Raw genomic sequence first — 27,311 nt, forward strand, 5'->3', positions numbered from 1 at the left:
TATTTCCAAAGTTGAGGCGGTGAGTGTTGCTGCCTATGTTGCCAAAAGGGAGCCACCCATCTGATTTGATTTCATATTTATATTCCACTTTTCCAACAGCAGTGTCGAGCTCAAAATGGCTCACAATAATAGCAATAGCGTTAAAGATGGCTGAATGTCCTTATCAATATGATCACATAGCATTCACAAGAGGGGAGGTACCAGCAGCCTTGGGGAGTACAAAAAAAACACAACCATTTTAGGAGGAACAAAAATCTCTGAGGGGAGAACTTTCCGAAAAGCAGCCCAGTGGGTAGTGAGCATTCTCAGTGGCTGTGGAATGCTTCCTGCTTCTTGGGGAGAAAATTGGGACAGGGTGGTTGGTATTCTGTGTGCTGCGACCAATACTACATGCAAGCCATTTTTTATACAAAGGAAGAGGCATGCAGTTGTGTAAAAATAAAAGCCCTGCGTAGCTCTGTATTTGTTCCTGTATGAGAGAATTTTTTTTATTCAGGCTGGTTTTTAGACAGCGAGAATTCTGAAAAGCAGTAATTTCTCTATCTACAAGCCAAGACCAATTCCTCCTCAGAAAAAAAAAAGAATGTTTACACTAAAGACTTCAAAATATATACTTCAAGGCCATTATGGTGTTTGATCTGAGACCCCCTAATCTGCATTTTTTCAACCATTAAGCTCTCTGTAAATACTGTTATGAGCCCTAACAGAAGTTAATGGTTACCTTGAGGGCCTGTAAACCAAATATTTAGTTTTCTTGCACAATTTGTGGTGATCAAGAGTTCCCAGCTCCTATTGCAAGTGCTTTTCTGCTTAGCCTTTTTTAAAAGGTTGCTAGCTAGGAATTGATCTGTTTCCGGTAAGCGACGAGGAGTACTCTTCAAAATGGCCACTTGACACACAACATCGTATATACCTGCCATGGGGAACCTGTGGCCCTCCAGATGTTGCGGAACCACAACTCATTTCCTCCTTGGCCGTAACATCTGGAAGACCACAGCTTCCCCGTTCTTGATACATGCTAAAACCCAGCTCAGGCACTGAGGGATGATTGTTGTAGGGCCAGTGAGAAATAAGTCAGGATGGTATCCCCATTCTTGGGAGGAATGCTAGATTTTCAGAAGGGGGGGGGGACCAAAGCAGCTCAGTGATGACAGAGTGGCCGCAAAATCCAGTGTGTCTGGAGCAGTGGGTGAACCGTAAAGGTAAAGGGACCCTTGACCATTAGGTCCATTCGTGGCCGACTCTGGGGTTGCGGCGCTCATCTCGCTTTACTGGCCAAGGGAGCCGGCATACAGCTTCCGGGTCATGTGGCCAGCATGACTAAGCCGATTCTGGCGAACCAGAGCAGCGCACGGAAATGCCGTTTACCTTCCCGCTGGAACGGTACCTATTTATCTATTTGCACTTTGACATGCTTTCGAACTGCTAGATTGGCAGGAGCTGGGATAGAACAATGGGAGCTCACCCCGTTGCGGGGATTCGAACCGTCGACCTTCTGATCGGCAAGTCCTAGGCTCAGTGGTTTAACCCACAGTGCCACCCACGGGGTGAACCATAGGAGATTGGAATAGAGTGCCCTAAAAGATGGCATGGCTTGTGGCCTGGAATATAGAATCCAAGCACTCTGTGCTGCACCATTTTGTTGCAGTTCTTGCTTTTCCAGCAGGGAGATGATTTATGCCAAAGGGGATGGGGAAGCATGTAGTCTTCTTCTGATGAACGTATGGACTCATCTCTTGATGCAGGAATGTGTTTGGGAGCTGATTAGCACATGCAACAAAATAGAAACTGATTTACTTCAATACAGAAGTTTCATGTATTAAATGCTTTTTAAAAAAAATTGTATTTATTAATTTTTTTCTCAGATTACAGTGAAATCTTTTTTGAAATGAGTACAGTCGTACCTCGAAAGTCGAACGGAAGTCCATTCGACTTCCAAAACATTTGGAAACCAAGGCGCGGAAACTTCTGCAGCCAATCAGAAGCCATGGAAGCCACGTTGGACATTTGGGTTCCAAAGAATGTTCGCAAACCGGAACACTCACTTCTGGGTTTGCGGCGTTCGGAAGCCAAAACATGAGTCACAATGTGTTTGACATCCGACGTGTGACTGTACTTGCTTATAGGGCTTTCAGCCCTTTTTCCAGGATGGGTTTCCTCCCCCCATCCTCTTTCTTGCTGGTACCTCCCCAAATTGCTGCCCCAAACTGAGCCCATTTGAATGTAGTTTTTGTGGCTGCAGCTGGAGAATAGAATCAGTGAAAATTGGGGTCTCCCCTTGAGCCTAGGGCTCTTTTGGACTCAAATCAGAGTTTGTAGCCATCCAGAACTTCTATATAAATCCTGCCTTTTGGGGAAGAATCGTTTTAGGTGGTACTTTGGCTTGCTGTGATAGTGTTGAAAATTTTCATGTACCATCTTTGCTTTGAATAAAGACAGGCATATTGAAAAGCAGGCAAGAAAAGAAAATAATAACTTGCGCACACACAAACATAGCTTGTAGAGCATCTAAGCCTCAGTGGTTTCAGTAGGACAGATTAAAGCACATGTTTAACTTGAAATGTGTGGGGCAATGTGCTTATATTCAAATGGCTGGTGCTTGAATTTTCTTATACAAAAGTCACCTTACACTGGCGGCAAAGAAAATAAAACTGCATCCAGCATCCAAATTCAGGATTTCAGCACAACCTTTTATTAAATATGAAATAACTTTCTAATTATGTTGATACTCTCGGAGATAATGGAAACTTTTTTATATCAAGCCTTCTCATAACTCCAGGGTACGCTTCTTTAAAAAATAATATAGGAACAATCTCTGCATGTGTATATGATTCCTTGTACTTCAGTTAGGACCTCTCTGGGTTGCATAAATGTCAGTACAACAACTATGCTGTTCAAAGTGCAGATTTGTTCTTGCTTCAGACAGGTAGCGGAGTTACAGAGTGAAAGTAAGTGTTTGTGTTCTTGCAAAATGATACTGTTTGCCCTATATGGATTCCTCAAATAATGCAGCTGAGTTCATGCTCTTTCTGTTCAGCCCTAAGCTGACTTGTAATAGGAGTTGGGTATCAGTAGCAGAACACCTGCATGGCTTGCAGAAGGCCCCATGTTAAATCCCTGCCATAGCCACTTCAAAAGCATTTTGAGCAGCAGTTCCTTCTCTCTTTGAGAACTTAGGGGAGGCGTGGGAAACCTTTGGCCCTCCAAAAGCTGCTGAACTACAACTCCCATCAGCCTCCGTAAGTGTGGTCAATTGCCAGGGTTTATGGGAGTTGTAGTTCAGCAAGATATGGACAGACAGAGGTTCCCCATGGCTGTCTTAGGGAAGACAATACTAGTTAAGAGTAGGTAATTCTAGGCTACTGGAAGGACAGATTGTGAAGCTGAGGCTCCAGTACTTCTGCCACCTCATGAGAAGAGAAGACTCCCTGGAGAAGACCCTGATGTTGGGAAAGATGGAGGGCTCAAGGAGAAGGGGGCGACAGAGGACGAGGTGGTTGGACAGTGTTTTCGAGGTTACCAGCATGAGTTTGACCAAGCTGCGGGAGGCAGTGGAGGACAGAGGTGCCTGGCGTTCTCTGGTCCATGGGGTCACGAAGAGTCGGACACGACTAAACGACTAAACAACAACAATTCTAGGCTAGATGAACCAACTGGGTTTAAGGCAGCTTGCTGTGTTCATCTGGATGCGACTATTTTACATTTTTTTCTTCCATTATTGCTACATTTAATTTTGTAATATTTTGTTCAGGGTTACCACCTCTCAGTCTTGGATCCCAACATCCATAAGTGTAAGACTTTTTCTTCTCTTTACGTTGTTAGACCTTCCCGATGGTATATGGACAGCGTCCACTCTCTGCATTTTCATCAGTCAAGCTGATGAGGAATCATGTTTCCCCCTAGGTCTTTGCACATTCTCTCTCCTCACCCACAAAGAATTTATGTAGCATCCTTAAGTTTCACCAAGTTTTAAATGAAACCCAGTTCAATATTCCTGATGAGTATTTTGTATTGCTCTTGTCAAACATCAATGGTTCTTTTATAATTAAAGTTTAAAATCTCTTTGGCCAATTGGGAAGAACATAGACAGCATCCATTTTTAGTAACTGAAAAGCTGCTGCTGTTAAAATTCTGACTTTTTGAAGCTCAGTGGAGCCAATTTTTATTCACCCTTCAGGCGGCATGAAAATGTTCTCCAAGAGAATGCCTCTGACCTCCAGGTAGCTTTGGATGAAACAGAACAGGGTGTTTTTAGTACTTTGCAGCAATATTTCCTCTTACAAATTGTAATTAAACAATATATTGCTGTGGTTTTGATTTGGTAGCCTTACATTTTTCACGCAATAGCACTTACGACTAACACAGACACTTAATTGGCATAGAAAAATGGTTCTATTTAAGACGCGTTAAGGTTGCCTAGATGTACCTATCTCGAAAGCTCGCCTCTTCTTTTACAACTTGTTTGGGTTGACTACTCGGCCCATGAAAAGCAGGCAGTTGGTGCGGTGCTCATAGATGAGAAAGATAAAAGGGCGGTCAATGATGAAGCGAATTTGAGCTGAAAGGGGCATGAAGGCTACTGTGGTCACAGACGCCGCCTCGGTGCCTTCTTCATTCACTGTAATCGTCCCCTGGTGATTGAACTGTAAAAAAAGAAGGGGGAAATTATGGAGCACAAACATGCAGTAGAAGACCAAACACCATGTCTTGGATACCTTAACTGTACAAAGGCCTGGCCAAGCCACAAACCTTTAGCTCAGTCATTGCTGTGGCTTCCATGTCTTCTGCTTTGGTGATGTTTTTGAGTTGTCCCCTTTCTCAGCCAACACCTGCAGGGTTCTAAAAACTTAGCAGGAGGTAAGCTTTGCCTGCTGCAAAACAATGGGTCATAATCCAAGCAGTCTTGGGCACCATCATGGCTAGAAACTGATGTATTGGAATGATTGCAGATGGTTGGGGAGCCAGGGCTCCTGAGATGGTCGTCCACAGTCAGATAACCAAGAGCCCAGCAAGTTGCCTTAAACATGCTCTGATTTGAACCTATGCCTTTAATAGAACAGAGAATTTCTGATCCTCCAGATTTTGGACTCCTATCAGCCCTGGCCATCCTGGCCGATGGTCAGGGATGCTGGGAGTGATAGTCGAACAGCACCTGGAGGGCTACAGCTTTGTTGATCAGATTTCTTGCCTGTTATCCAATATTCCAGGATCTCTTTTCCATCACCTGTTTGCTAGACTCACCTGCTTCCTAAAGGTCAAGGCATGAGTTGCCATTCAAGTACTTTCCTGCCTTCTGCCTCAGCTTATTGGTACCACATTTCTGATGAAGGGGTGTGCTGGAATCTTGTTGGGTGGGTAAAATTGGATTTCCTTTGTGTTAGGGAGACTCTGGGCTGCTGGGTGCCAAAGATGTGAATATGAGGGGAAGCACCCAGCCAAAATCTGAGTCTGTCTTCTGCCAGGTACTTAAGGGCCAGCTGTTCATGTATCTGCCCACTGACATATAAAGTCAGGGTTCTCTGGGTGTCTCATTTACTGTATGTTTTGGAAGGTTTGTTTGTTTGTTGGCTATGCACTTGGACAATGCCTTCATTTAGACTCAGGGAACACCTGCAACAAAATTGGTCATTAATACTTTATCTACTCTGTGTTGTATCCAGCTAACCTTTGCTCTGAATAGACCCACTCAGATGAATGGGCCCAAGTTAGCCATGCCCGTTCATTTCAATAGGTCCATCCTGAGTGTGACTCACAATGGATACAACCACAAATATTTTGGAAAGCTGTTTGCCCGCTTTGCATTTGAACACCTCTTAAGATGCCCTAACCACATTTTGCATGATGGTTTCTGAGATGAAGGAGCAGGTTTTCATCCATGTTTGGGTGTAGCTGAATGCCATTTTGAATCAAGATGGCAGACTGAACCTTTTAGAACTGCACTTTTTCTGGTTTCTTGAGAATTATTATTATTATTATTATTAATAATAATAATAATAATAATAATGAAATTTTATTTATATCCCACCCTTCCCAGCTGACGCTGGGCTCAGAGCGGCTAACAACAGTAAAATGATACAACATTCTAAAATCATTTCATTATAAAATCAGTTCAAATCAGATTAATGGCAACCATTGGGCTAGAGTTCTGTGAGGATTACCAAAGGAGGGGGTCAGGCTGTGCCATGGCCAAAGGCCTGGTGGAACAGCTCTGTCTTGCAGGCCCTGCGGAAAGATGTCAAGTCCCGCAGGGCCCTAGTCTCTTTTGACAGAGCGTTCCACCAGATTGGAGCCACAGCCAAAAAAGCCCTGGCTCTAGTTGAGGCCAGCCTAACCTCTCTGTGGTCTGGGACCTCCAAGATGTTTTTGTTTGAAGACCATAAGGTCCTCCGTGGGACATACCAGGAGAGGCGGTCCTGTAGGCAACACTGGGCCCAAGTTTGCATAAAAGGGAAGATGCAAGTGAGAGGAGCCAAACAATTTATCTTTACCTGCGTAAATAACTTTTCCTCTGGGCTCACTCTGAAGCAATAGAGTGAAGAGAGAGGTGTTGACGGGGAGGATGGTTTTGCTCCAGTGTGCTTTATTTTGTCTGTTATGCAATGCCATCCTTGAGATCAGGTTGTGCCAAAGCTTGTTACCTTCTCAATGTTGATTCTCTCTTCCGATATCCCAGAATAGTTGCCATTTTGGGAGAACAGCTCATTTACTCCTAGTATTTTCAGATACTCAATCAAGTCATAGCTCTTCTCCAGCTTAAACTTAGGTAGCATTATTTCTCTCGTTCTAGGGAGAACAAAACAATGTCACAGGCTTCAGTTGACTCAAGCCAAGGGTTTAGAACAGTTCTTAATCCATGTTACGCAGTGTTGGAGCCTCTTGTCATACAGAGTTTAAATTATACTGTAGCACGCCTGCCTTGCACAGTGTGACTAGTTCTTTGGTATACATTAGTCTCCTCTTTTAGTAACATCCCCTTTGGAGCTGTAGCATTGAGTCTGTTGGCTAGATGGATAAAGACAGAAGGGTGTTTTTGAATTCCTGGACAGGACCAAGGAATTGGAAGCTCTTCCTAATTTCCGGCTCTCCCCCCCCCCATTTGAGATCATTTTCCACTTGAGTTTAGTTGTGCTACGTCAGGCTTCCTCAACCTCAGCCCTCCATATGTTTTGAGACTATGGTTCCCATCATCCCTGACCACTGGTCCTGCTAGCTAGGGATCATGAGAGTTGTAGGCCAAAAATATCTGGAGGGTTGATGAAGCCTGTGCTAAATTATTCAGCTAAGCTAGACTCAGAGTAGATCCACTTGTTGTATCCAGTGTTCAACTTACTCAGAGTAGACCCACTGAAATTAAAATACCTAGTTAGCCATGTCCATTATTTTCGATGGGCCTACTCTGCATAAGTTGAACATTGGATACAACCCAGTTACAGCAGTTTGGCTACGACAGCCTTGAACGGTTTGATGCAGTGATGTGCATCAAATAACACATAGGCTATTCATGGGAGCCAGTGTGGTGTAGTGGTTAAGAGCGATAGACTCGTAATCTGGGGAACCGGGTTCGCATCTCTGCTCCTCCACATGCAGCTGCTGGGTGACCTTGGGCCAGTCACACTTCTCTGAAGTCTCTCAGCCCCACTCACCTCACAGAGTGTTTGTTGTGGGGGAGGAAGGGAAAGGAGATTGTTAGCTGCTTTGAGACTCCTTTGGGTAGTGATAAAGCGGGATATCAAATCCAAACTCTTCTTCATATCATGCAGTGAAAGGTCATTAGGAAAGAAACAAAACCCCGAGTAAAGGAATTACCTGTTAGTCATGCTCTCCTGCCACTTCTCTACCAGCTGAGGAGTCAGTTGCTTCTCTAGTGTCCTCATGCTCGACGGCTTATACGGCAGTACAATCAACATGCTGATGTTGCCCACGTACGGCAACTGGAGCACCCCGCAATCTAGCTCATGATCTACAGTCGCCAGGAAATTGGCTTTCGTCTGCATCATGGAAACTTTCACAGTCTCTTTCTCGTTCAAACGGAATGTGTGTTTGCGTGTCATTTCCACGGGAAACTTATTTTCCCAGGTTCCTGTCAACACAGAAGAAAACTTAATACATAGCATGTAGCTTGGGAAGGAAAAGAGTTACGATTTGGCATAGTTTCAGGTATTTCTGAATATAAAAATAGAAGCCAAAAGCAGTATTTCATACAGGTTTGGCACTTCCAAGGAAGGCCGCTATGCATTTTGAGAGGTGGCACACTTTTTTCTAATTAACACGCTTAGTGGGGACTTCAACACATGGAGGACAATTGAAGCAGGGATTATTATGTCCCCCCTGCAGGCTCAGAGACAGTACAAGTTTCTGGAGAGCGACAGCTGGTAAACCATAGTTTGTTTTACTGTGATGTGTGAACAAGGCCTAAATGCCCATCATGTCCAGAGTTCTGATCACCACTGTGGCCAGATGCCTCCAGGAATCCCACAAGCAAGACCTGAAGGCCTCGTTCACACATCACAGTGAGCCCAAACTGTGGCTAACTAGGACTGCACTGCTTCATCCCTGGTCCTTCAGCACAGCATGGCATGATAGGCTTGGCTTAGAATGTCGTCCAAACCCTAAGTTGTACCTAAGGTCTCTCTACTCCTTAACCATGATCTGTAGCTAAGGATTGATCTTAACCCCAGTCTAGGTTTAGATGACACACTGAGTCAAACTGACTCTTGACAAAAGGGGTGTGGACTCCTTACTGGGAGCCGGCAAATTTGTTTGTTTGGCTCACAAGATCTGGTCTAGCAGGGCTTTTAAGATATAGTTCTGACAAATTGATATGTTTATTAGCTCCTCCTTTTTTAAGAGAACAGCCAGCTCCTTTTCGTTAAGACTTGGTATCAAATGTATTGGGATGTGGGTGGCATTGTGGGTTAAACCACAGAGCCTAGGACTTGCCGATCAGAAGGTCGGTGGTTCAAATCCCCATGACAGGGTGAGCTCCCGTTGCTCAGTCCCTGCTCCTGCCAACTAGCAGTTCAAAAGCACCTCAAAGTGCAAGTAGATAAATAGGTACCGCTCTGGCGGGAAGGTAAACGGCGTTTCCGTGCACTGATCTGGTTCACCAGAAGCGGCTTAGTCCTGCTGGCCACATGACCTTGGCCAATAAAGCAAGATGAGCGCCGCAGCCCCAGAGTTGGCCACGACTGGTGGTCAGGGGTCCCTTTACCTTTTATCAAATGCATTCTGGAGGATACCACTCATAGTTGCTCATGATTGATGAATGCAGCTGAATGAGTAAACTGCTGGCTATATCAAAGGTGGAGTCATAAACAGCTAATTTCCAGAGAGGGTAACTGTGTTAGTTTGCTGCAGCAAAAGCAGCTAAGTATATTTTGGCACCTTGAAGAAGAAGAAAACTATTATGGCGTAAGCTTTCGTGGACTAGACAAGTCTGCTTCATCAGATATATGAAGTGTAATCCTCAATATATATGCATGTGGGGATGATGGGGGGGGTGTTAAAAGTTGGAATTAAATGGCAATGAAATACAAAAAGTAAAGTATGTGGCACTTCATTTAGCGCTTGGAATGTGTACCAGTATCAGAGCAGTGAAACAGCAGCTGTATTTGGTCTTTTTAACCTTATGTAACCTTTGATTGTTTATGTCCTTAATATGTTTTAAGAGATGATTTCTGTGAAACGCTGCATTTAATATCGACAGTTGCCTGTTTTTAAAAACAAGAGGATTGCAGTTTGTAAAACCAAGGCTGATCACTTGTCTGGGCACTCTTTTTTATGTACCGTATTTTTCTCTCTAAAAAGTAAGGGGAAATGTGTGTGCGTCTTATGGAGCAAATGCAGGCTGCGCAGCTATCCCAGAAGCCAGAACAGCAAGAGGGATCTCTGCGCAGCGCTCCCTCTTGCTGTTCTAGCTTCTGGGATTCAGAATATATTTTTTTCTTGTTTTCCTCCTCCAAAAACTAGGTGCGTCTTATGGTCTATAGAGCGAAAAATACGATAGTTGCTAGGGTTCTGTTTGGTAATCTCTTAGTTTATGCATTTGTACTTGGGTGAAATCACCATCGCTTCGTTTTGTTTCTTTACCTTTAAAGTACAAGCAGTTGAGGACCATCATGATGGTGGTTGGGGGTACGTTTACCATAGCTTCCTTTATCAATCCTTTGGTGAGCTTCAGAATACGTTGGTTGGCTTTCGAGATGAAAGTTGGATCTGAGAAGTCGGCCAGTTGAGCCTCAGCAAAATAGTGCCTCTTCATGTTGTTTTTGAATTCACTGAGAACAGGGAATTGTTTCTGGATATAAAGGTCATTGACTGACCTGAGCGTGTAGCCAAAATTCCTCCTGAAGAGCCGGTGAGTAAGTTTCTGGAAGAGGTTGTGAATGGTCGTAATGTCATATTTGGAGCTGGCATTGACAAACTCAGTGAAGCCAAGGGAATCCAAAACTTCCTCCTGCGTCTGACCTTTCAGTCCCATTGAAATCATAGCCATGGCTGTGGAAATTCCAACTGGAGCCAAAAGGATGTTCTCTGAGGAGTTGGCTTTGTCTTTCAGACTCCGGTAAAGGTTGAAGGCAAAGTTTGCGTTGAGGATATTGAGGCGCTGGATTCTGGTTTTCCCTTGGAAAAGTTTAAGAATATTCCCTTGTTTGAACTCAGAGGTGATATCTGGATCAATTATGTCAACGTCGTCGTAATCTTCTCTGAACAAAGTTTCAAAGTCAAGATAGTCTTCCTCTTCCTCACCTTCAGTGCTCAAGTCATTGGTCACCGTATTCTCCTGGTGAAACTCGGGCGAGAGATTGGCCACGCTAAGAGTCCCATTGTTGTGGAGCCCACGAGGATTGAGAGCCTGAACGCCGAGTTGTTCAAAATGCTCTTGCAAACCTTTGATTCCACACAATGCAAGTGTTACTGTGAGGGAGAAAAAAGCTGAACGCAGCAGCAGCTTCATCTTCACAACCGAGACACTGGAAGGTTCAAAACATCACAGTTAAGACACTCTGGAACTAGAAAGCTTTTAGGAAGCTTGCTTGGGAATCGGTTTCCCTTTGCGGAGGCTGTAATTGGATTGCACAGTGGGAGGAACCTAGGAACCTAGAAAGGTGGCTTATGCCAGACCAGACTGTTTGTCCATCGAGCCCAGTCTTAGGGATGAGGGAAGAAAATTCTATTCTATTTAAAGGCAAACCCAGCAAATCCTCGCTTTTCAAACCAAAAAAAGGACATCCTTCAAAATCCGCACTCCTTTATATTTTACACTGCAATTCTCCAGCCAAGAAATGAGTTTTCAATTGCATATACTAGGGTAAAGTGTGAAAATTGTATACAAAGATGCATTCTGTGAGCGGAAATTGCTTGCAAAAAATATGTGTGTGAGCCAAAACTGCACACACAAACGCGTTTATTAGAAGACGATTGCGCTAAAATGCTGGTGAAATTTCATTAGGAAAACAAACTCACGAATTGGTGTGAAAATGTGAAGGGCTGAATTTAATATCGTAAAAATGAGGAACTTGGAGGACAGAAGTTGACATGTTTATCCATTCCTAAGCCCAGTTTTGTGGGTCCTCCTCCGACCTGCAATAGTTTTTTGGTATTTCTTATCATGCGATTGATGGGATATGCTGGGGTTAGGAGCCTAGATTTTGATGGGGGCGGGTAGGAGGAGTCTGCCAGTTGGAGCCAACCCTCCTAGCTCAATGAGAGCTCAGGGAACAATGGGTGCTAGTCGGGCTGAATTGTATATATTGAACTAATGAGCCAATGACTTGACTGCAGGCATCCAGTTCATTTGAAATAGAACTAGGATATCAACATGAAGCCCTTCAGCACCTTGTAATTACAGGCCTATTTTACTGAAATGGGGTGAAGCACAGATGCATCTGCATATTGGCTTTCATTTTAAAAAAACAAACAGACCAGAAATTCAGCATTCACATCTTCAAGGCTCAGTAAGGGCTAATTACTTTGCATCTGCCGAATGAGCAAAAACAAACAATGGATGCTTTTTTGTAAATTGGAAATGGAGTTGCTTTCCCAGAATATAACACTATGCGCACAGTTAAGCAAACAGCTGATTCAACGCCCAGGAAAACATGAACAGGCACCAATCTCATCGACGGGAGGGAGACCTGAGCCGGTGGGGGCAGGTGGGGACAATGAAGGGGAATGTCAAACACCTAGTGAGGCCGTGGATTAAAAGTTACTAGTGCAAGCTTAAAAAAATCAGCTTAAAAAAACCCCCCGCAGAAATCTCTTAACTTTTCCAAAAGGAGTTTCCTTTATAACAAAAGGTGAGGCTTGTAAGACTCAGGCTCTAATCAGTAGAAAGGTTGCAAAGATCCTTCTATCAGAAGTGACCCATATCTATCGCCTTGGGCCAAAGTTCCCATAAAGGACTGGCAGGTGGTCCATTTCATTTAGTATCTTAGGAGACTGCACAGTACCCATAATCCCTTGTGTGCATCTGACTTGAGGCAGGAACGTACATTGGCCGTTCACAACACACACAAAAACCAGCTGCAAGAAGGGCACACCTTCCCAAGCAACTATGCATCGAGAACTGGAGTTCTGTAACAGAACCTACAGAGTGCAGTTGTAAAGTTTTGCATTTAATGCAGGCATAGCTATTTCATCCTAGCAGCCTTGTACCTGAGATTGCTTGGGAATGCTAAGAAACCCAAACATCAGGGCAGTTTTGAAAGGTTAAGTCTGCTATCTGGATTCAAAATGTTCTAGCTAAACATAGATGAAAAGTTGCCCCTTGGAGCTCAGGAGCTGTCATGCAAAACTTTGTTATGATATCTTAAGAGATGTCCAAATTCAGAGTGAGCGAACAACTTTCTGTAATACATATATGCTTCTAGCCAGTGGTAGTCACACTCAGGGTAGACCTATTGAAATGAATGGATGTGGCTAACTTGTGTCCATTGATTTCAGTGGGTCTGCTTTGATGAAAGGTTATCTGGATGCAACACAAAGTAGATAAAGTATTCAATAAATGTGTTCACTGTGTTTAAATAACAGGATTTATAATAAGTAAGTGCAATGAAGTTAAAATTAATTGGACCTGCCTTGGATGCATATGCTGTATTTGCTCGAATGTAATGAGCACCTTTTTTGGCCAAATCACGTTACGAAAATTAGGGTGCACATTGGATTTGATGGCGTGTTTACATCCGACAGCAAATACCTTTTTGGTTTCAAGGCTTTGAAAATTAAGGTGCGCATTAGATTCGATGGAACTCTATATTCAAGTAAATACAGTATATGGAAAGGTAATATATATATAGAGAGAGAGATAGAGAGAGAGAGAGAGAGAGATAGATAGATATAGATATAGATAGATGTATTAATAAATAGATGAGAAATTGGTGTTCGCTCTTAGAAGGAAGGGCAAGAAGTGTAGATAATCCAGAGAAATTTGTATATGCATGCAAAACTCTCTCTTCCTACGTGTTTGTACACAGATATATACACAGAGAGAAACAAACAGTGGTGTTGGGAATTGTAATTGAATGTTACAATCAGCTAGCTGTTTCTTGGGCTGCAAATACCTCTCACTACATTACCTTTTTTGGGGGGGGTGGCATTTTAGGGGGTGTAGGATGTTGTCACTGGGGAGGGGAGCTGGTAAGCCTTTGCATTGGTGCAGAACCAGTCGTTATTTTCTCTGGATCAACACCTCTGCATTTGTTGAGGATTTTCCCTCCCCGCTTTAACAATGAATCCAAAGCAAACCAACCTCTAACAACCAGCTATTACATGAATGAATTTCAGAATACTTTGAAGACCCAGAAGAACAAATATTCTGATGTCCTCTCACTGCAGACCCATTCAACCCCTGTACTAGAGAAGGGCAACAGCTTTATAGCACAAACCTATGCATGTTTACTCAGAAGTAAGTCCCGTTGTGTCCACTGGAGCTTATTTCTCAGTAAGGGTGTTTAGATGTAAGTTTTTGAATGCTTGCTTGATTCTCTGTTGCAGTAGCATTGGCATTAATAAAGTTGCAGGTGTTTTCTGGTCTTTTCAAGCTATGCCTCTTTTGGGGGTTCATGCATTGTTCTGCCCCGCTCCTTTAGTCCAGAAATAACTTTTTCTAGAGTTAATTAATCTCCAAAAGAGAGAAATACTTCTTACCTCCTCTGTCGCCAAACAGTACGATCTGAAGAGCAACTCAAATAAAGAGGACGAAAATGTTTGACTGTGAACTTTGGTGTATGGGTATGCGCTAAAGTAAATAGGCTGTAAATCAATCACTTCTAAGTTTATCTTGTCAGCTAAAATCCCTCTAGTTCATTTGCCGCCTCTGCTGATTGATCTTCTGCTCTTTCGAATGCTCACATTTTATTTTAGTTTTATACACAAGGGCAAAAACCCCCCCCAGATCTTTGCCTTACCATACATTGTGACACATTGTGGGGTCTTTGACAGCTCTTAATGATCTAGCAGGCTAAACCATTGTAATCCATGGCTTCTGCTGGAGTCACAGGCCATTTCATTTTCTTTGGCTGTAATGAGTCATTTTCAGTGGTTCCATTAGCAGGCCCACCAGAGATGATTCATAAGACCAGGAACCAGCATAATGGTCAGAAAAGCTTTGGAATTGCATTTCCACATTCACGTCGCCCCAGAATGCACGTTGTCCCCATGGTGATGGATCATTTTACACTGATCTCCTTCATGGCAAGTTGAATAAATGAAAATTAGAGGTGACACGCAGGGGAAAAGTTGAATCGGGGGAGTGCAGTTTTGAGGGGGGAAAACTGCTGGAGGGATTATGATCAACAGTCTCTCTCTCCCCCCTTCACTTCCCCTGCTCAAATTTTCAGCCACACAAGGCTTCTTTTTAGTTTTAAAAACACATAGAACAATTGTGGGCTAGAGCCTAAAACTGGTCACTTTGTTGTGATAAAAGTGGTTAAGAGAATGTAAGCTTGTTATCCAAGTGTCCCTTGCTTTTCTAAATTTTGTAGGCGTTTTGATTGATGCCTAACGTAGTTGAGCTGTCTTTGATTGCACCTTCTAACTTATGAGCTACATTTTTAGTTCAATAATCATCCTTAACATTTCAGAATTGATAGTGTTCAAACATGGAGAATGCAAGCCTTGAACTCTGAGTGATGTCATGTTGAAATAGATAACTGTTGCCTGCTTTCTCTGTAGCATCTAAGTGGACGCTCGGGTTGTGAACGTGATCTGTGCGGGAGGCACGTTCACAACCCGCAGAACCATGTCTGTGCACACGCGGGTTGCGCTTCTGTGCTTCTGTGCATGCACAGAGCGTGTTTTAGTGCATGCACAAGCGCCGAAACCCGGAAGTAACCTGTTCTGGTACTTCTGGGTTCAGCACGGTGCGCAACTCGAAATCATGCAACCCAAAGTGTCTGTAATCCGAGGTATGACTGTATAGTTCATCTGTTTTGGGAACATAGGAATCTGCCTTATATTGAGTCAGACCATTGGTGCATCAACTCAGTATTGTATACCTTGATTGGCTGGGCATCTCCAGGATTTCAGGCAGGGCTGTTGCCCTATCTTGAGATGCCAGGCAGAAATTGAACATCATCATCATATTATTATATTATATTATATTATATTATATTATATTATATTATATTATATTATATTATATTATATTATATTAATTTGTACCATCTGACTGGGTTGCCCCAGCCACTCTGGGTGGAATGGGACCCTCTGCAGGCAAAGCAGATGCTCTACAGCTAAGCTACAGCCCTTTCCCAATAACATTGGGTATGTCTTGCAATGTATGTGCTTACGGCTCTTGAGAGTCTTTCCTATAATTAATCTACTCAAAAATTGGAAACCTCTAGTTTTGTTCTCTTGACAATTCTGCTGGGCAAGGGTGGTCCACCAGATAATGTTGAATTCCATCTCAGCTCAACAGGACCCCTCCCTCCTGATCAGGGATATTGGGAGTTGTAGCCCCCACTACATCTGACGGCTCAATGGCTCCCCATCTTTTCTGTAGAGTAACTGCTTCTTGTTGTTAATATTGTTAACATGAGTCATGGCAGAGCTAGGAGTCTTAATCCAGTGGACCACCATAGTTGATGGACTAATGTTGATTAGTATGATCTGCATTTTATTAGATTGATGTTTAGGTGAGAAATCCAAGATCAGAAGTACCAGAATATCTGCATGCATATCATTGCATTTATGTTATCAGATAGGTGGTTAACGTATTTTCCCTTCCATTTACTCTGCTAGCTCACAAGACGCTTGCCACCCATCAAGGAAGCTAAGCCCAGGTTACAGAAGCTCTTCCGCGACTTCTGGCTGTATTCGGTGCTTATGGGATTTGCTGTGGAAGGCTCAGGTACTCCAGAGATTCCTTTTTATTTGGACAACCGCTTCTCAATGGAGAGGCAGGAAAATATGCCAAATAGCTGCCTGTTGCCACATTTATAAGTTTTCATTTATCAGCGACTTCAATGCTGAAGAATTATGCTAATTTGTTGTAGCAGCAGCAGCAGCAGCAGCAGCAAGAAATATCATGGCTGTACTGTCCTGTTGTGGTTGTGACAAGAAACCCACAAATGGGGATAGACTGAGCAGTCTAAATTCTATACTGTTTCACTTTCACTGGCACTCAGTTTTAAGTCCATTGGGTTCTGTCCTGCTAAGTTCTACCCATCACACCTGAACAGGCAAACTGTGTTTTTTGTGTGTGTGTTTTTGCCTGCCCTCTAAAACCAGAGTCATAATCCAGCTGTCGCTCATGGTTTGGAGGTCAAATGGTGTGGCTTGTGACAAAAAGGAGGAAATCTGATTGGATGAGGGGAGGAGGGAGCATATGAGCCCAAGGCTCAGTCAATTAACACCAAATTGCGACTGCATGCAAACCAAGCTTTAATCTTTTTGAAAGAGTTTCTAATATCCAAATTTAAAAAGCCTAGTGTGACTCAAACTAATTTTTGTTACTTTTACCTTTGATAAAAGTTATTGGCACAATGACAGCATCCTGGTTGGACATAGTTCTGGTCTTAATGCCCAGAGATGATGATGATGATAATGATAATAATGATAATAATTTATTTGTACCACGCCCATCTGGGCGGCTCCCAACAGAATATTATTATTAATAATAATAATAAAAGTGATAAAATATCAAACATTAAAAACTTTGCTAAACATGGCTGCCTTCAGATGTCTTCTAAAAGTCGGATAGTTGTTTATTTCCTTGACATCTGATGGGAGGGCGTTCCACAGGGCGGGCGCCACTACAGAGAAGGCCAGGCATAGGCAAACTTGGCCCTCCAGATGTTTTGAGACTACAATACCCATCATCCCTGACCAGTGGTCCTGTTAGCTAGGGATGATGGGAGTTGTAGTCACAAAACGTCTGGAGGGCTGAGTTTGCCTATGTCTGGAGAAGGCTCTCTGCTGGTTACCTGTAACCTCGCAGTGAAGGAACAACCAGGAGGCTTTCGGCACTGGACTTCTGTGTCCGGGCTGAATGATGGGGGTGGAGATGCTCTTTCAGGTACCCAGGGCCGAGGCTGTTTAGGGGTTTAAAGATCTGTACCAACACTTTGAATTGTGCTCGGAAATGTACTGGGAGCCAGTGTGGGTCTTTTGGACCAGTGTTATATAATCTCGGCGGCCAATCCCAGTCACCCGTCTTGCTGCCACATTCCGGACCAGGTATAATGTTCTTTTGTCTCCAAATTTTAGGTCTTTGGCCAGAAGAGTGGTATGAGGGTGTTTGTGAGATAGCAACCAAGTCACCGCTACTGACGTTTCCTAGCAAAGAGCCTCTCCGCTCTGTTCTTCAGTACAACTCAGCTATGAAAAACGACACAGTCACTTCCGTAAGTCCTGCAACCTTCTTTCCAGACCCTCATTAATGCACAGAGTGAATGGGTTGCTGAGATCATAAAAATACCCTCTTGTGTTATGCAGCTCCCACCTTAAAGAGAACAAAGGTGTTTTTTTAAGGAGCAGCTTCACTGAAATCCCCAAGCAGAACTAAACATTATACAGGCTAGCAATGCAATGAGGCGTGTGGATCTTTTGCAGGGAAGAATTGGCAGGAGGAGGAAGGGGCGCTGAACCTTTCTCTCCCAGGACTCCCACCAATGCTTCCACTCTTAAAAACACCCAAAGGGAAGGGCATGTGGGAGAGAATCAGTAGGCAGCCAGAGAGGTCAAGCACTGCCTGCTGTTTCTCCCCACAAAGGCACTACTGCCTAGCCTTGGTCTTGTCAGGAGCTTGTCCTACACTCGAGTAGGACCCTGGCAGAGGCACATGCCCGACTGGCATGTTCTCTTCCTCCTGGTCGTGCATTTGGGAGCTTCAAAAGCTTTCTTCTGCCCGAACATCACAGTGACCGATGCCAACAGACACCGGCACACTTAGGGATCCGCAGAGTCTTCGCAGTTTGCGTAACAGAACTCAGCATTTTGGCTAATCTACGTTTATTTACATACAAACACACACGGAGCACTGCAACATGGCTCCCTCTCTCTCTAGCATCAGACAGCAAAGAGAAAAAGAACAAAGGACAATAGTCCCACTTCACGGAACACAGTAACACAAACATCCTATCTCCGTCACTTCCCACTCTATGGAGTCAAAACATACACTGTCATGCGATAGACAAAAATCCCATGACAGCAATCACGGAGCAGGAATTCTAACAGGTAGTACAAGGCAGTTATGGGTTTATGGGTTTGGGCACCCCCAGATTGTCAGTACTTTGACCGGAGGGATTTAATCAAACCCTGGAAATGTAGTTTGCACAGTTAAAGTGGAATAAGGCACCTCTTCCCCTGGCACAACAAATCCACTTTAAAAAACAAACAAACAGATTTTGCAGCTTAAAAATGTGACAGGGAAATGCACTGAGGAGTGTGGAGTAAATGTCTGATTGCAAACAAAACGGAATGGAGGCTCAGCAAAGACATTGTATAACCTCCACCAAAGCAAACCAGGGCGGATGTCTGATAAAGAGGAGGTCTGGAGGGGTCCTATGTTAACCTCATACATAACATGTAGTTCTGCCCCAGGGGTATCAGTTGAGAGGGAGGGAGAGAGAGAGAGAAAGAAAAAAAGAAAGAAAGAAAGAAAGAAAGAAAGAAAGAAAGAAAGAGAGACAGCCCTTGTTGTTCCTGCTTTTGATTCTTACCTGTCAAGACTTTTGAAGTTGTGGCAGACAGCAACTTGGTTTTGTTTCTCCCTGCCCTTTCAGAAGTTATTTGTGTCGATCCAGTTTCCTGACTCCCTCCCCGTATCATAAGCTGTAGTACTCTTCTGCTTGCTTGCGAGTGGAGCAGTTAGCTAGCGACTGCTTATGCTCTTACGATGGAAGAAAAATAAAAGCCGACACCCCGTGAGAATCTTTCTTTTTTTTGGCAGACTTCATCCTGACTTGTGATGAATCGCATTGAGCTGCATCAGCATTCTTGCATCTTGATACTTGTAAGCCAAACACATAGTGTTTGTCTTCTCTCAGGATGTGCTGTGAAACACATTGAGCACCTTTCTGCATCCTGCCAAAGGATTTTTTTATGCTTCCGTTGTTTTAATTCCCTTTGTATAAAGTACAAAAGTAACGACTGTTCAGAGGAGTCCTACAGGTTAAGTAACTCATGTTTGGAGTAGCTGATGGTTGTTTTTCTTGTTTTGCTCTTAGGCTGAACTGAATGAGTTACGGAGCACCATCATCAATCTTTTGGATCCTCCGCCAGACGTATCTGCCCTGATCAATAAGCTGGACTTTGCCATGTCTACCTACCTGCTCTCTGTGTACCGTCTAGAATGCATGAGGTATCTTTTAAAGCCCTGCTCGTGATTTTGTAGTGCCCTGTTTGCTTGTCATATTAAACCACACCGTGGTTTAGCATGAGCACACAGGCTCTGGGAGATGAGATCCCAGTCATCTTGCTTCTGCCCTGGACTGAGTTAAGCCATGGCTTGGCTTCCTGTGCCATCTGAACCTGGGCTTGTAGTTTAGCTCTCTTGGACAAACCACGGATTGTAAACCATAGAGCAGACCTTGGTTTACAGCACATGGTTTGTCTGGGAAAGCTAAGCCATAAGGATGGGTTTGGACAACACGCTAAGACAACCTATGGCTTAGGTCAGCGTGGCACTTCAGCAAAATGACTGGGGAGGAATGAAGTGGCTGCCCTCCTCCTCTTAGGGAGCCTGGAAGCTTGCAGTTTTGTGCCACGTCTTGGTTTGGCTTTGCATCATGTCCGAACCAATTTCTGGCATTTTATGCACTTTGACTTTGTGCTTTCCCCCCACTAATTCTTTAATCCTTTTTCAAACTGGGCAACTTAATGCAAATGGTTCAACTGCGTCCCTTGTTTTTCCATTAAACAATTACAGCTGTGTGCAGGGAGGTTTAGCCTTCCTAATCCAGCCTCATGAACTCCCCCTCCAGCTATGAGCCTTAGTAAAAAAAAAGTTTCCAGTAATGGTAAGCAAAACAGGACCTTTTTTTTTTTTTTTTGACCCTGCCGTGTAGCTGTAATGGGGGTTGGTGGTTTTGCAGAGGTTGTGGCTTGGTAGGGAGGGGATAAGCCTCCCTGTGTACTACTTTCTCTGTTAACAGTTCTCTTTCCCCCTCAAAATCCCTGTGGCTATAATTAATTAAAGAATAACATTAAGCTGCGCAATAAGCATGACATGAAATTTGACCCTAAGCTGGTGGCTATTGTCACATCGTATGCCAGTGGATGATAAGATGTGTGCAAAATGGAAGGCAACTCCTGCAAGAGTTTTAGCTTTTAGCAGTTACATTTTAAAACAAGGTTCCTTTCAGTTAGAATTCCACACCATGTAAGGAAAAGACAGCTGTTTTCCCTGAATGGGCACTATAAAAAGCCTCCTTCACCTGTATTTCTATGTCAAATGCATTTCTCATAATCTCTCTCCTAGGGTATTGCGTTCAACAGACCCAGATCGCTTCCAAGTGATGTTTTGTTATTTTGAGGATAAAGCTATTCAAAAAGACAAATCGGGTGAGACTGTATATAGATTGTGTTTTACCTAAGGTAGGCAGATTTGTGTCTGGCTGTAACAGAATTAAACGAACTTTTATCAGCTTTCATTTCATATAAAGTTAAAAGGACCCCTGACCATTAGGTCCAGTTGTGGCCGACTCTGGGGTTGCGGTGCTCATCTCGCTTTATTGGCTGAGGGAGCTTACAGCTTCCGGGTCATGTGGCCAGCATAACTAAGCTGCTTCTGGCGAACCAGAGCAACGCACAGAAACGCCGTTTACCTTCCCGCCAGAGCGATGCCTATTTATCACTTGCACTTTGAGGTGCTTTCAAACTGCTAGGTTGGCAGGAGCAGGGACCGAGCAACGGGAGCTCACCCCATTGCGGGGATTCGAACCGCCGACCTTCTGATCGGCAAGTCCTAGGCTCTGTGGTTTAATCCACATCGCCACCTGCGTCCCTCATTTCATATATTGTAGCATAATTATTGGGTTACCTTTTTGGTGGCTTCCTTCCCACAAGGGGGTAGGTGGATAATTTTTGTCAGGACTCTGGTAGGGAAAGAGAGGTTTAAGCCCATCCCCACACGGACAAAAATTGTGCAGTTTCCCTTATGGTGGCTAGTTAAATAAATAAAAAATAACAAGCACATCTTGTGTGTTTGTTTATGATACTCGTTTGCATCCTGCCTCTTCAGGATACAAATCTATCCAAAGCAACTTCAAATATTTCAAACTGCACCAGTAAAATCATAATGAACAACATCATGACAAATCATCAAGATCCTTCCCCCTGGGCAGTGTGCAGTAGAGGGGCTTGTGGGGAGAAGAGATTGTCCAGCTGTAACAGAAACAGGCCCCCAGTGTTGTCTTCACCTGCCTGCTTGTCTCCTGGAATCTTTAGCATCAGGCAGTTGGTGGGAAATGGTTTTCATGCAATTACAGTGGTGCCCTGCAAGACGAATGCCTCTCAAGACGGAAAACCCGCTAGACGAAAGGGTTTTCCGTTTTGGAGGTGCTTCGCAAAACGAATTTCCTATGGGCTTGCTTCGCAAGACGAAAATGTCTTGCGAGTTCCTGCGGGTTTTTTTTCCCTTTCCCCCCCTTTTTCTAAGCCGCTAAGCCGCTTATCTGCTAAGCCGATAAGCCGCTAAAAGCCGCTAATAGCGCTAATCCGCTAAGCCGTCAATGGGCTTGCTTCGCAAGACGAAAAACCGCTAGACGAAGAGACTCGTGGAACGGATTAATTTCGTCTTGCGAGGCACCACTGTAAAGTCATCTTTAATGGAGACTTGAAGGATTTAAAGGACTGGTGGAGTTAGGCAGTAGTCATTCATTAAGTCCGGTGGAAATGATTTTTAGGATGGAGGCGTGAGTGATGCAAAACCTCCCCCTTTAGCTCTACCGAGAAGGAAATCTGTCCCAGAGTTTCAGGAGAAAATGGGTAAAAAATAAGCACAGCCAACATTTCTTTTCTTTTGCTTCCTCCTTTCAGGTATGATGCAGTGTGTCATAGCCGTAGCAGATAAGGTGTTTGAAGCCTTCCTCTGCATGATGGCTGACAAAGTAAGTTAACCAAGGCAACGACAAAACGCCTCCTTAGGTCAACCCAAATCTAGAGTGCTTTTGCAAATGTAGTGCAGAACAGGGATGGGGAACCTGTGAACCTTCGATGTTGCTGGAGTACAGTTATTGTCATCCTTTACCGTGGCCTCTGCCAACTGAGGCTGATGGGAGATGGAGTCTGACAACATCTGGACAGACACCAGTTCCCCATCCTTGACTTGGGGCTATATCCAATTTCTCTGTCCGCTACGAAAGGACCCTTGTGCTAATGGATGGGTGAGTTTCAGCTGTGCACAACTGAGGAACCCCAACGCAACAGTGGTGCTGGCAGAAACTCCTTGTGCAACAGATTTCACAGTCTTATCATGCAACAAAGCTACTACGCTAATGTGTTCCCTTGCACAACGTTTCACTGGCACAAAACGTTTTGCCGGCATAACAAGTCTACCTCAAATTGACTTTAATAAGCACTGCATTGGATACAACCCTGATGCACTTCCATGTTAAATCCTTAGGCTAGCAGATTGGCTCCTCTGCTGTTGCTCCGACCCATTGAAAAACTGTTGCATAGAAATGGCAGGTGGAACTTAATTGAAACCCGTCCTAAAAACCTTCAGAGTGGGTTTCTCCCTGCATTTAGAGCAATGTGGATCCAGGAATAGAGGAGGTTCAGTTTTGATTCATCTGAGGTTCAGTTCAGATTCAACGGAGAACTGTGGTTTGGGTGGAACAACAAACCATAGTTTGCTGCTAGCCTGGAAGTTAGGCAGAGAATTGTAGCGTGGAGAGGAAGAAAGAGGCGGGAGCATATGAGCATGAGGATCATTCACATGACACTAACCCATGAAATTGTTAGCTAATAACATGGCCTTGTATTTCCTTAACTTTACGTGGAACTGAAAAACAGTGTGGTTCTGTTGGAGAGAGATCTATCGATCGCATGAATTCAGGGCTCATTCTTTTTACATTGCAAAGCAATAGCAAATGCTCTAGGTGACGGCAGAACCTTTCTGAGGAGCAAACCTGGCAACGGTTTTTATTGAGTACTGCTCAAAATAGGACATTAGGGTTGAGCAAGCTGGCTGCTGTCTTGTTGTTACTCTCTACCCCACTCATTAATGGTGCTAGATAAGAGATAAATCCGAATGCAAAGCTAGGTCCTATTTTCCTATAACGGTCTTGGACATTTTTATCCAGATATTAGCGTACATAGTATTGTGACCTTAAGCAGTGATTTAGCAACTGTTTTAAAGGAACAACAAAAAGCCTTATGTTCCTCTTACACGTTTAGGCTAAAACGAAAGAAAACGAAGAAGAGCTGGAAAGACACGCTCAGTTTTTGCTGGTGAATTTCAATCATATTCATAAGAGGATCAGACGGGTTGCCGATAAGTACTTGTCTGGACTTGTAGACAAGTGAGTGTATTTTTAAATATGCTGTCCTTATTTTGATGTTCGTGCAACAGCCACTCTCCCTTGGTTTTTGTAATTTCCTCCCTTCATTCCCACCCTCTGCTTTGTGTAACGACAAGACTGATGAAGACTTTTGTACATGTCTTTTTTGTTCCAAGGTTCCCTCACTTACTTTGGAGTGGAACAGTGCTGAAGACCATGTTAGATATCCTCCAGACCCTCTCCCTGTCATTGAGTGCAGTAAGTATTTACATATTAACCATATTATTATTATTCAATTGTGAAACTCCTTTGTAGAGTTCTTGCACTGCATAGGTTGCCCTGCCCACATTTGCTTCTGCAGAAAGTTGAGCAGAAGCGATTGCGTCCCTTGGGCTGAAACATGGTTCCTTATCCTTGAAATAACTGGCCAGCCCCTCTTCGTTTCCTCCAGGATATTCTATTCCACTTCTCCCTTGGTTTTCTGTTCCATCCCGCAAAAGACTCTCGTCATTGTCCAGTAACTGAGGATGCTCAGCCTTTGTTGGGTTGTTAAGAATGTCTGGGGCTTTTTTCCTGAAAACCTTTTGAATTTTTGCAGACGTTGGGTTCTCCCATGCATGCCGATACTTCCCTCTGGAGTAAATCTGGCACAAATCCAGAGTAGAGTCCCTAAGATGTTTGGGTGGCGGCTTGTACACTTCCTTCCGGCAACTCCTGCAGCCAAGCTGGTGCCAAATGTATTGCTCTGCTTTCCTTTGGGCCACATCAGGGAGGCAGAGAGTGGGGTCTTGTTGTCTGGGCAGCCCAAGACCTCCAGACACACTGCCCAGACTTGCGCCTCGGGGAAGTCACTTCAATGCTGCCAACACAGCAAAAACAACATGGGAGGCAGTAGTTACAAATTACCCTCTCTGCAGCCACAGCAGGCACTGTGATTCTGCAGCAGTTTGACTCTTCCCCGGAGGCACACTCCAGTGAGCCAGTGTGGTGTAGTGGTTAAGAGCAGTAGTCTCGTAATCTGGGGAACCGGGTTCGCTTCCCCGCTCCTCCACATGCAGCTGCTGGGTGACCTTGGGCCAGTCACACTTCCTTGAAGTCTCTCAGCCCCACTCACCTCACAGAGTGTTTGTTGTGGGGGAGGAAGGGAAAGGAGAATGTTAGCCACTCTGAGACTCCTGAAAGGGAGTGAAAGGCGGGATATCAAATCCAAACTCCTCCTCCTCCATTGTCTTTTGAGACAGACGGATGTCAACACACAGCATTTCTAAGACAGTTAGAAACGTGATCTGATTCTTCTTAAAGGGTTTTTTCCCCCCCTTTTCAGGACATTCACAAGGACCAACCCTACTATGACATTCCAGACGCCCCGTATAGAATTACTGTTCCCGATACATACGAAGCTAGAGAGGTAAGACACGCCAGGATGCAGAAAGATGAATACTGTGACCTTTTCTAGATTTGCATCTTCTTGCTCCTGCACGTGGTTAATGCTTGAAGGCGACTAATTACTTATGTCTGGCCTCATATATTTTTTGGAACATTTCTGTTTCCTTGCACTGCAGCAGTACTGAACTGCAAAGGCCTTTCTGTGAAAGACAAGAGTAGCATTTTGTCTGCCTTTGCCAGGCTGGAATAGATGGGCTTACCTAGTTGCATATGGGTGGAGGAGCAAGAGCCCATCTTCCTCCCTGCTTGCCCAGTGTGCCCACCCCATTTCCTTTGTCCTAGATGTCCACATGTGGGGATTGGTACATAGGAAGCTCCCTTATACTGAATCAGGCTGGTTTGGTCCTTCTAGCTTAATGTTGTCTTCGCTGCCTGTGGCGATCACGCAGGGTTCCCGGATGTTTGACAGTCTATTGATCCCTGTGCCACCACTGTGATTGCCTCTTCGCTGCCACCAACCCGTTTCCCTCGGGTACACACGGAGTCCAGACAGTTGTTAACATTAACAAAGGCTCCCTTAGCCTTATGAGGAACGGCTAAGGAAGCTGGGCATGTTTAGCTTGGAGAAGAGGAGGTTAAGGGGTGATATGATAGCCATGTTCAAATATATAAAAGGATGTCACATAGAGGAGGGAGAAAGGTTGTTTTCTGCTGCTCCAGAGAAGCGGACACGGAGCAATGGATCCAAACTACAAGAAAGAAGATTCCACCTAAACATTAGGAAGAACTTCCTGACAGTAAGAGCTGTTTGACAGTGGAATTTGCTGCCAAGGAGTGTGGTGGAGTCTCCTTCTTTGGAGGTCTTTAAGCAGAGGCTTGACGACCATATGTCAGGAGTGCTCTGATGGTGTTTCCTGCTTGGCAGGGGGTTGGACTCGATGGCCCTCTATGATTCTATGATTCTAAATAATCAAGTTTATTTTTATAAGCAACTTCAACTTCCTAACAACTTCGAACTGATTATCCCAACTATCTATCTGACTCCACCTAACAGTTCCTCTCACTCTCTCACCACACAACTTGACCAACCCACAGACTTATCCTCCCTCTTGCTTCTCCAACTCCCAACTCTCAACTGACTTCCACACCCTCCGACTCTAACTCTAACTCCTCCTATCAGTTTTTCTCTGGCCAATCACATCACACTCATTTAACCCTTTCCTTATGACCCACCTAGGAGGCAAACGCCACACTGTCTGACAGTGGCTCTCTGGGGAGGCTGGGGGATGAACCTTGGACTTTCTCCATGCCAAGCAGAGGTTCTTCCACCAAGCTATTATTGGTGAAAGGCAGATAAGAAATCTAAATAAGAAAGAAAAGAAACCCAATTCTGCTCAGGCTTCTTTGAAATTAACGGACCTAAGTTAGCCGTGTCTATTAATTTTAGAGGTTCTATTCTCTGAGTTGGACCAGCCACTCAAAGAATACTATGTACATTTATCAAATATTAATAATGTGGGGGGATTGAACGCCATGACCAATGTTCTAGATAAAGCGCAGGAATCGAATGCACAATTTGAAACCATGCCAGAGCCTGCTTAGCTTTTCAAATGTGCTAGCAATTTTACTGCCGCATGCTGGATATTTTGCATGTGCGCCTGACCCAGCTTAATATTTGCTTTATAGTCATACCTTGGAAGTCGAATGGAATCCGTTCTGGAAGTCCATTCGACTTCCAAAACGTTCGGAAACCAAAGCGCGGCTTCTGATTGGCTGCTGGAAGCTCCTGCAACCAATTGGAAGCCACGGAAGCTGGATGTTGGGCTTCCAAAAATAGTTTGCAAACCTGAACATTCACTTCCGGATTTGCGGCGTTCGGGAGCCAAAATGTTTGAGAACTAAGCTGTTCGAAAACCAAGGTACGACTGTATTTTGCTTTTATTATTCAGCACAACAATTCATTTTACCAGCTGACTG

General features: G+C 44.1%; 2 protein-coding genes and 2 long non-coding RNA genes across 4 annotated transcripts in view; 1 reads left to right on the forward strand and 3 right to left on the reverse strand.

The window, feature by feature from the left end:
- LOC310834328 overlaps window positions 1–27,311 on the reverse strand; it is a 226,369-nt gene that overhangs the window by 59,030 nt on the left and 140,028 nt on the right. The window lies entirely within an intron of this gene.
- The window catches only part of PI4KA (phosphatidylinositol 4-kinase alpha), a 96,102-nt gene that overhangs the window by 35,510 nt on the left and 33,281 nt on the right, over window positions 1–27,311 (forward strand). Inside the window, exons 20-27 of the mRNA XM_083716798.1 lie at window positions 16,243–16,351; window positions 17,710–17,846; window positions 19,671–19,804; window positions 20,924–21,006; window positions 22,483–22,553; window positions 23,845–23,969; window positions 24,125–24,206; window positions 25,273–25,356. Of these exons, the coding sequence (XP_083572924.1) occupies window positions 16,243–16,351; window positions 17,710–17,846; window positions 19,671–19,804; window positions 20,924–21,006; window positions 22,483–22,553; window positions 23,845–23,969; window positions 24,125–24,206; window positions 25,273–25,356 (825 nt within the window). The remainder of the gene's footprint in view (window positions 1–16,242; window positions 16,352–17,709; window positions 17,847–19,670; window positions 19,805–20,923; window positions 21,007–22,482; window positions 22,554–23,844; window positions 23,970–24,124; window positions 24,207–25,272; window positions 25,357–27,311) is intronic.
- Window positions 1,811–27,295, reverse strand: LOC310834359. Its single transcript, XR_014559223.1, has 2 exons — window positions 27,027–27,295; window positions 1,811–1,904 (listed from the first exon to the last, which is right to left on the reverse strand). It is a non-coding gene; the product is annotated as an uncharacterized lncRNA (long non-coding RNA).
- On the reverse strand, window positions 2,670–14,329 carry SERPIND1 (serpin family D member 1). Its single transcript, XM_083717391.1, has 6 exons — window positions 14,149–14,329; window positions 10,090–10,973; window positions 7,807–8,080; window positions 6,639–6,783; window positions 3,632–4,643; window positions 2,670–3,354 (listed from the first exon to the last, which is right to left on the reverse strand). Exons 2-5 carry the CDS (start codon window positions 10,955–10,957, stop codon window positions 4,452–4,454), a joined length of 1,479 nt encoding a protein of 492 aa, XP_083573517.1. The 5' UTR covers window positions 10,958–10,973; window positions 14,149–14,329; the 3' UTR covers window positions 2,670–3,354; window positions 3,632–4,451.

Source organism: Podarcis gaigeae, assembly GCF_964106915.1.
Source record: "Podarcis gaigeae genome assembly, chromosome: 16".
NCBI lineage: Eukaryota > Metazoa > Chordata > Lepidosauria > Squamata > Lacertidae > Podarcis > Podarcis gaigeae.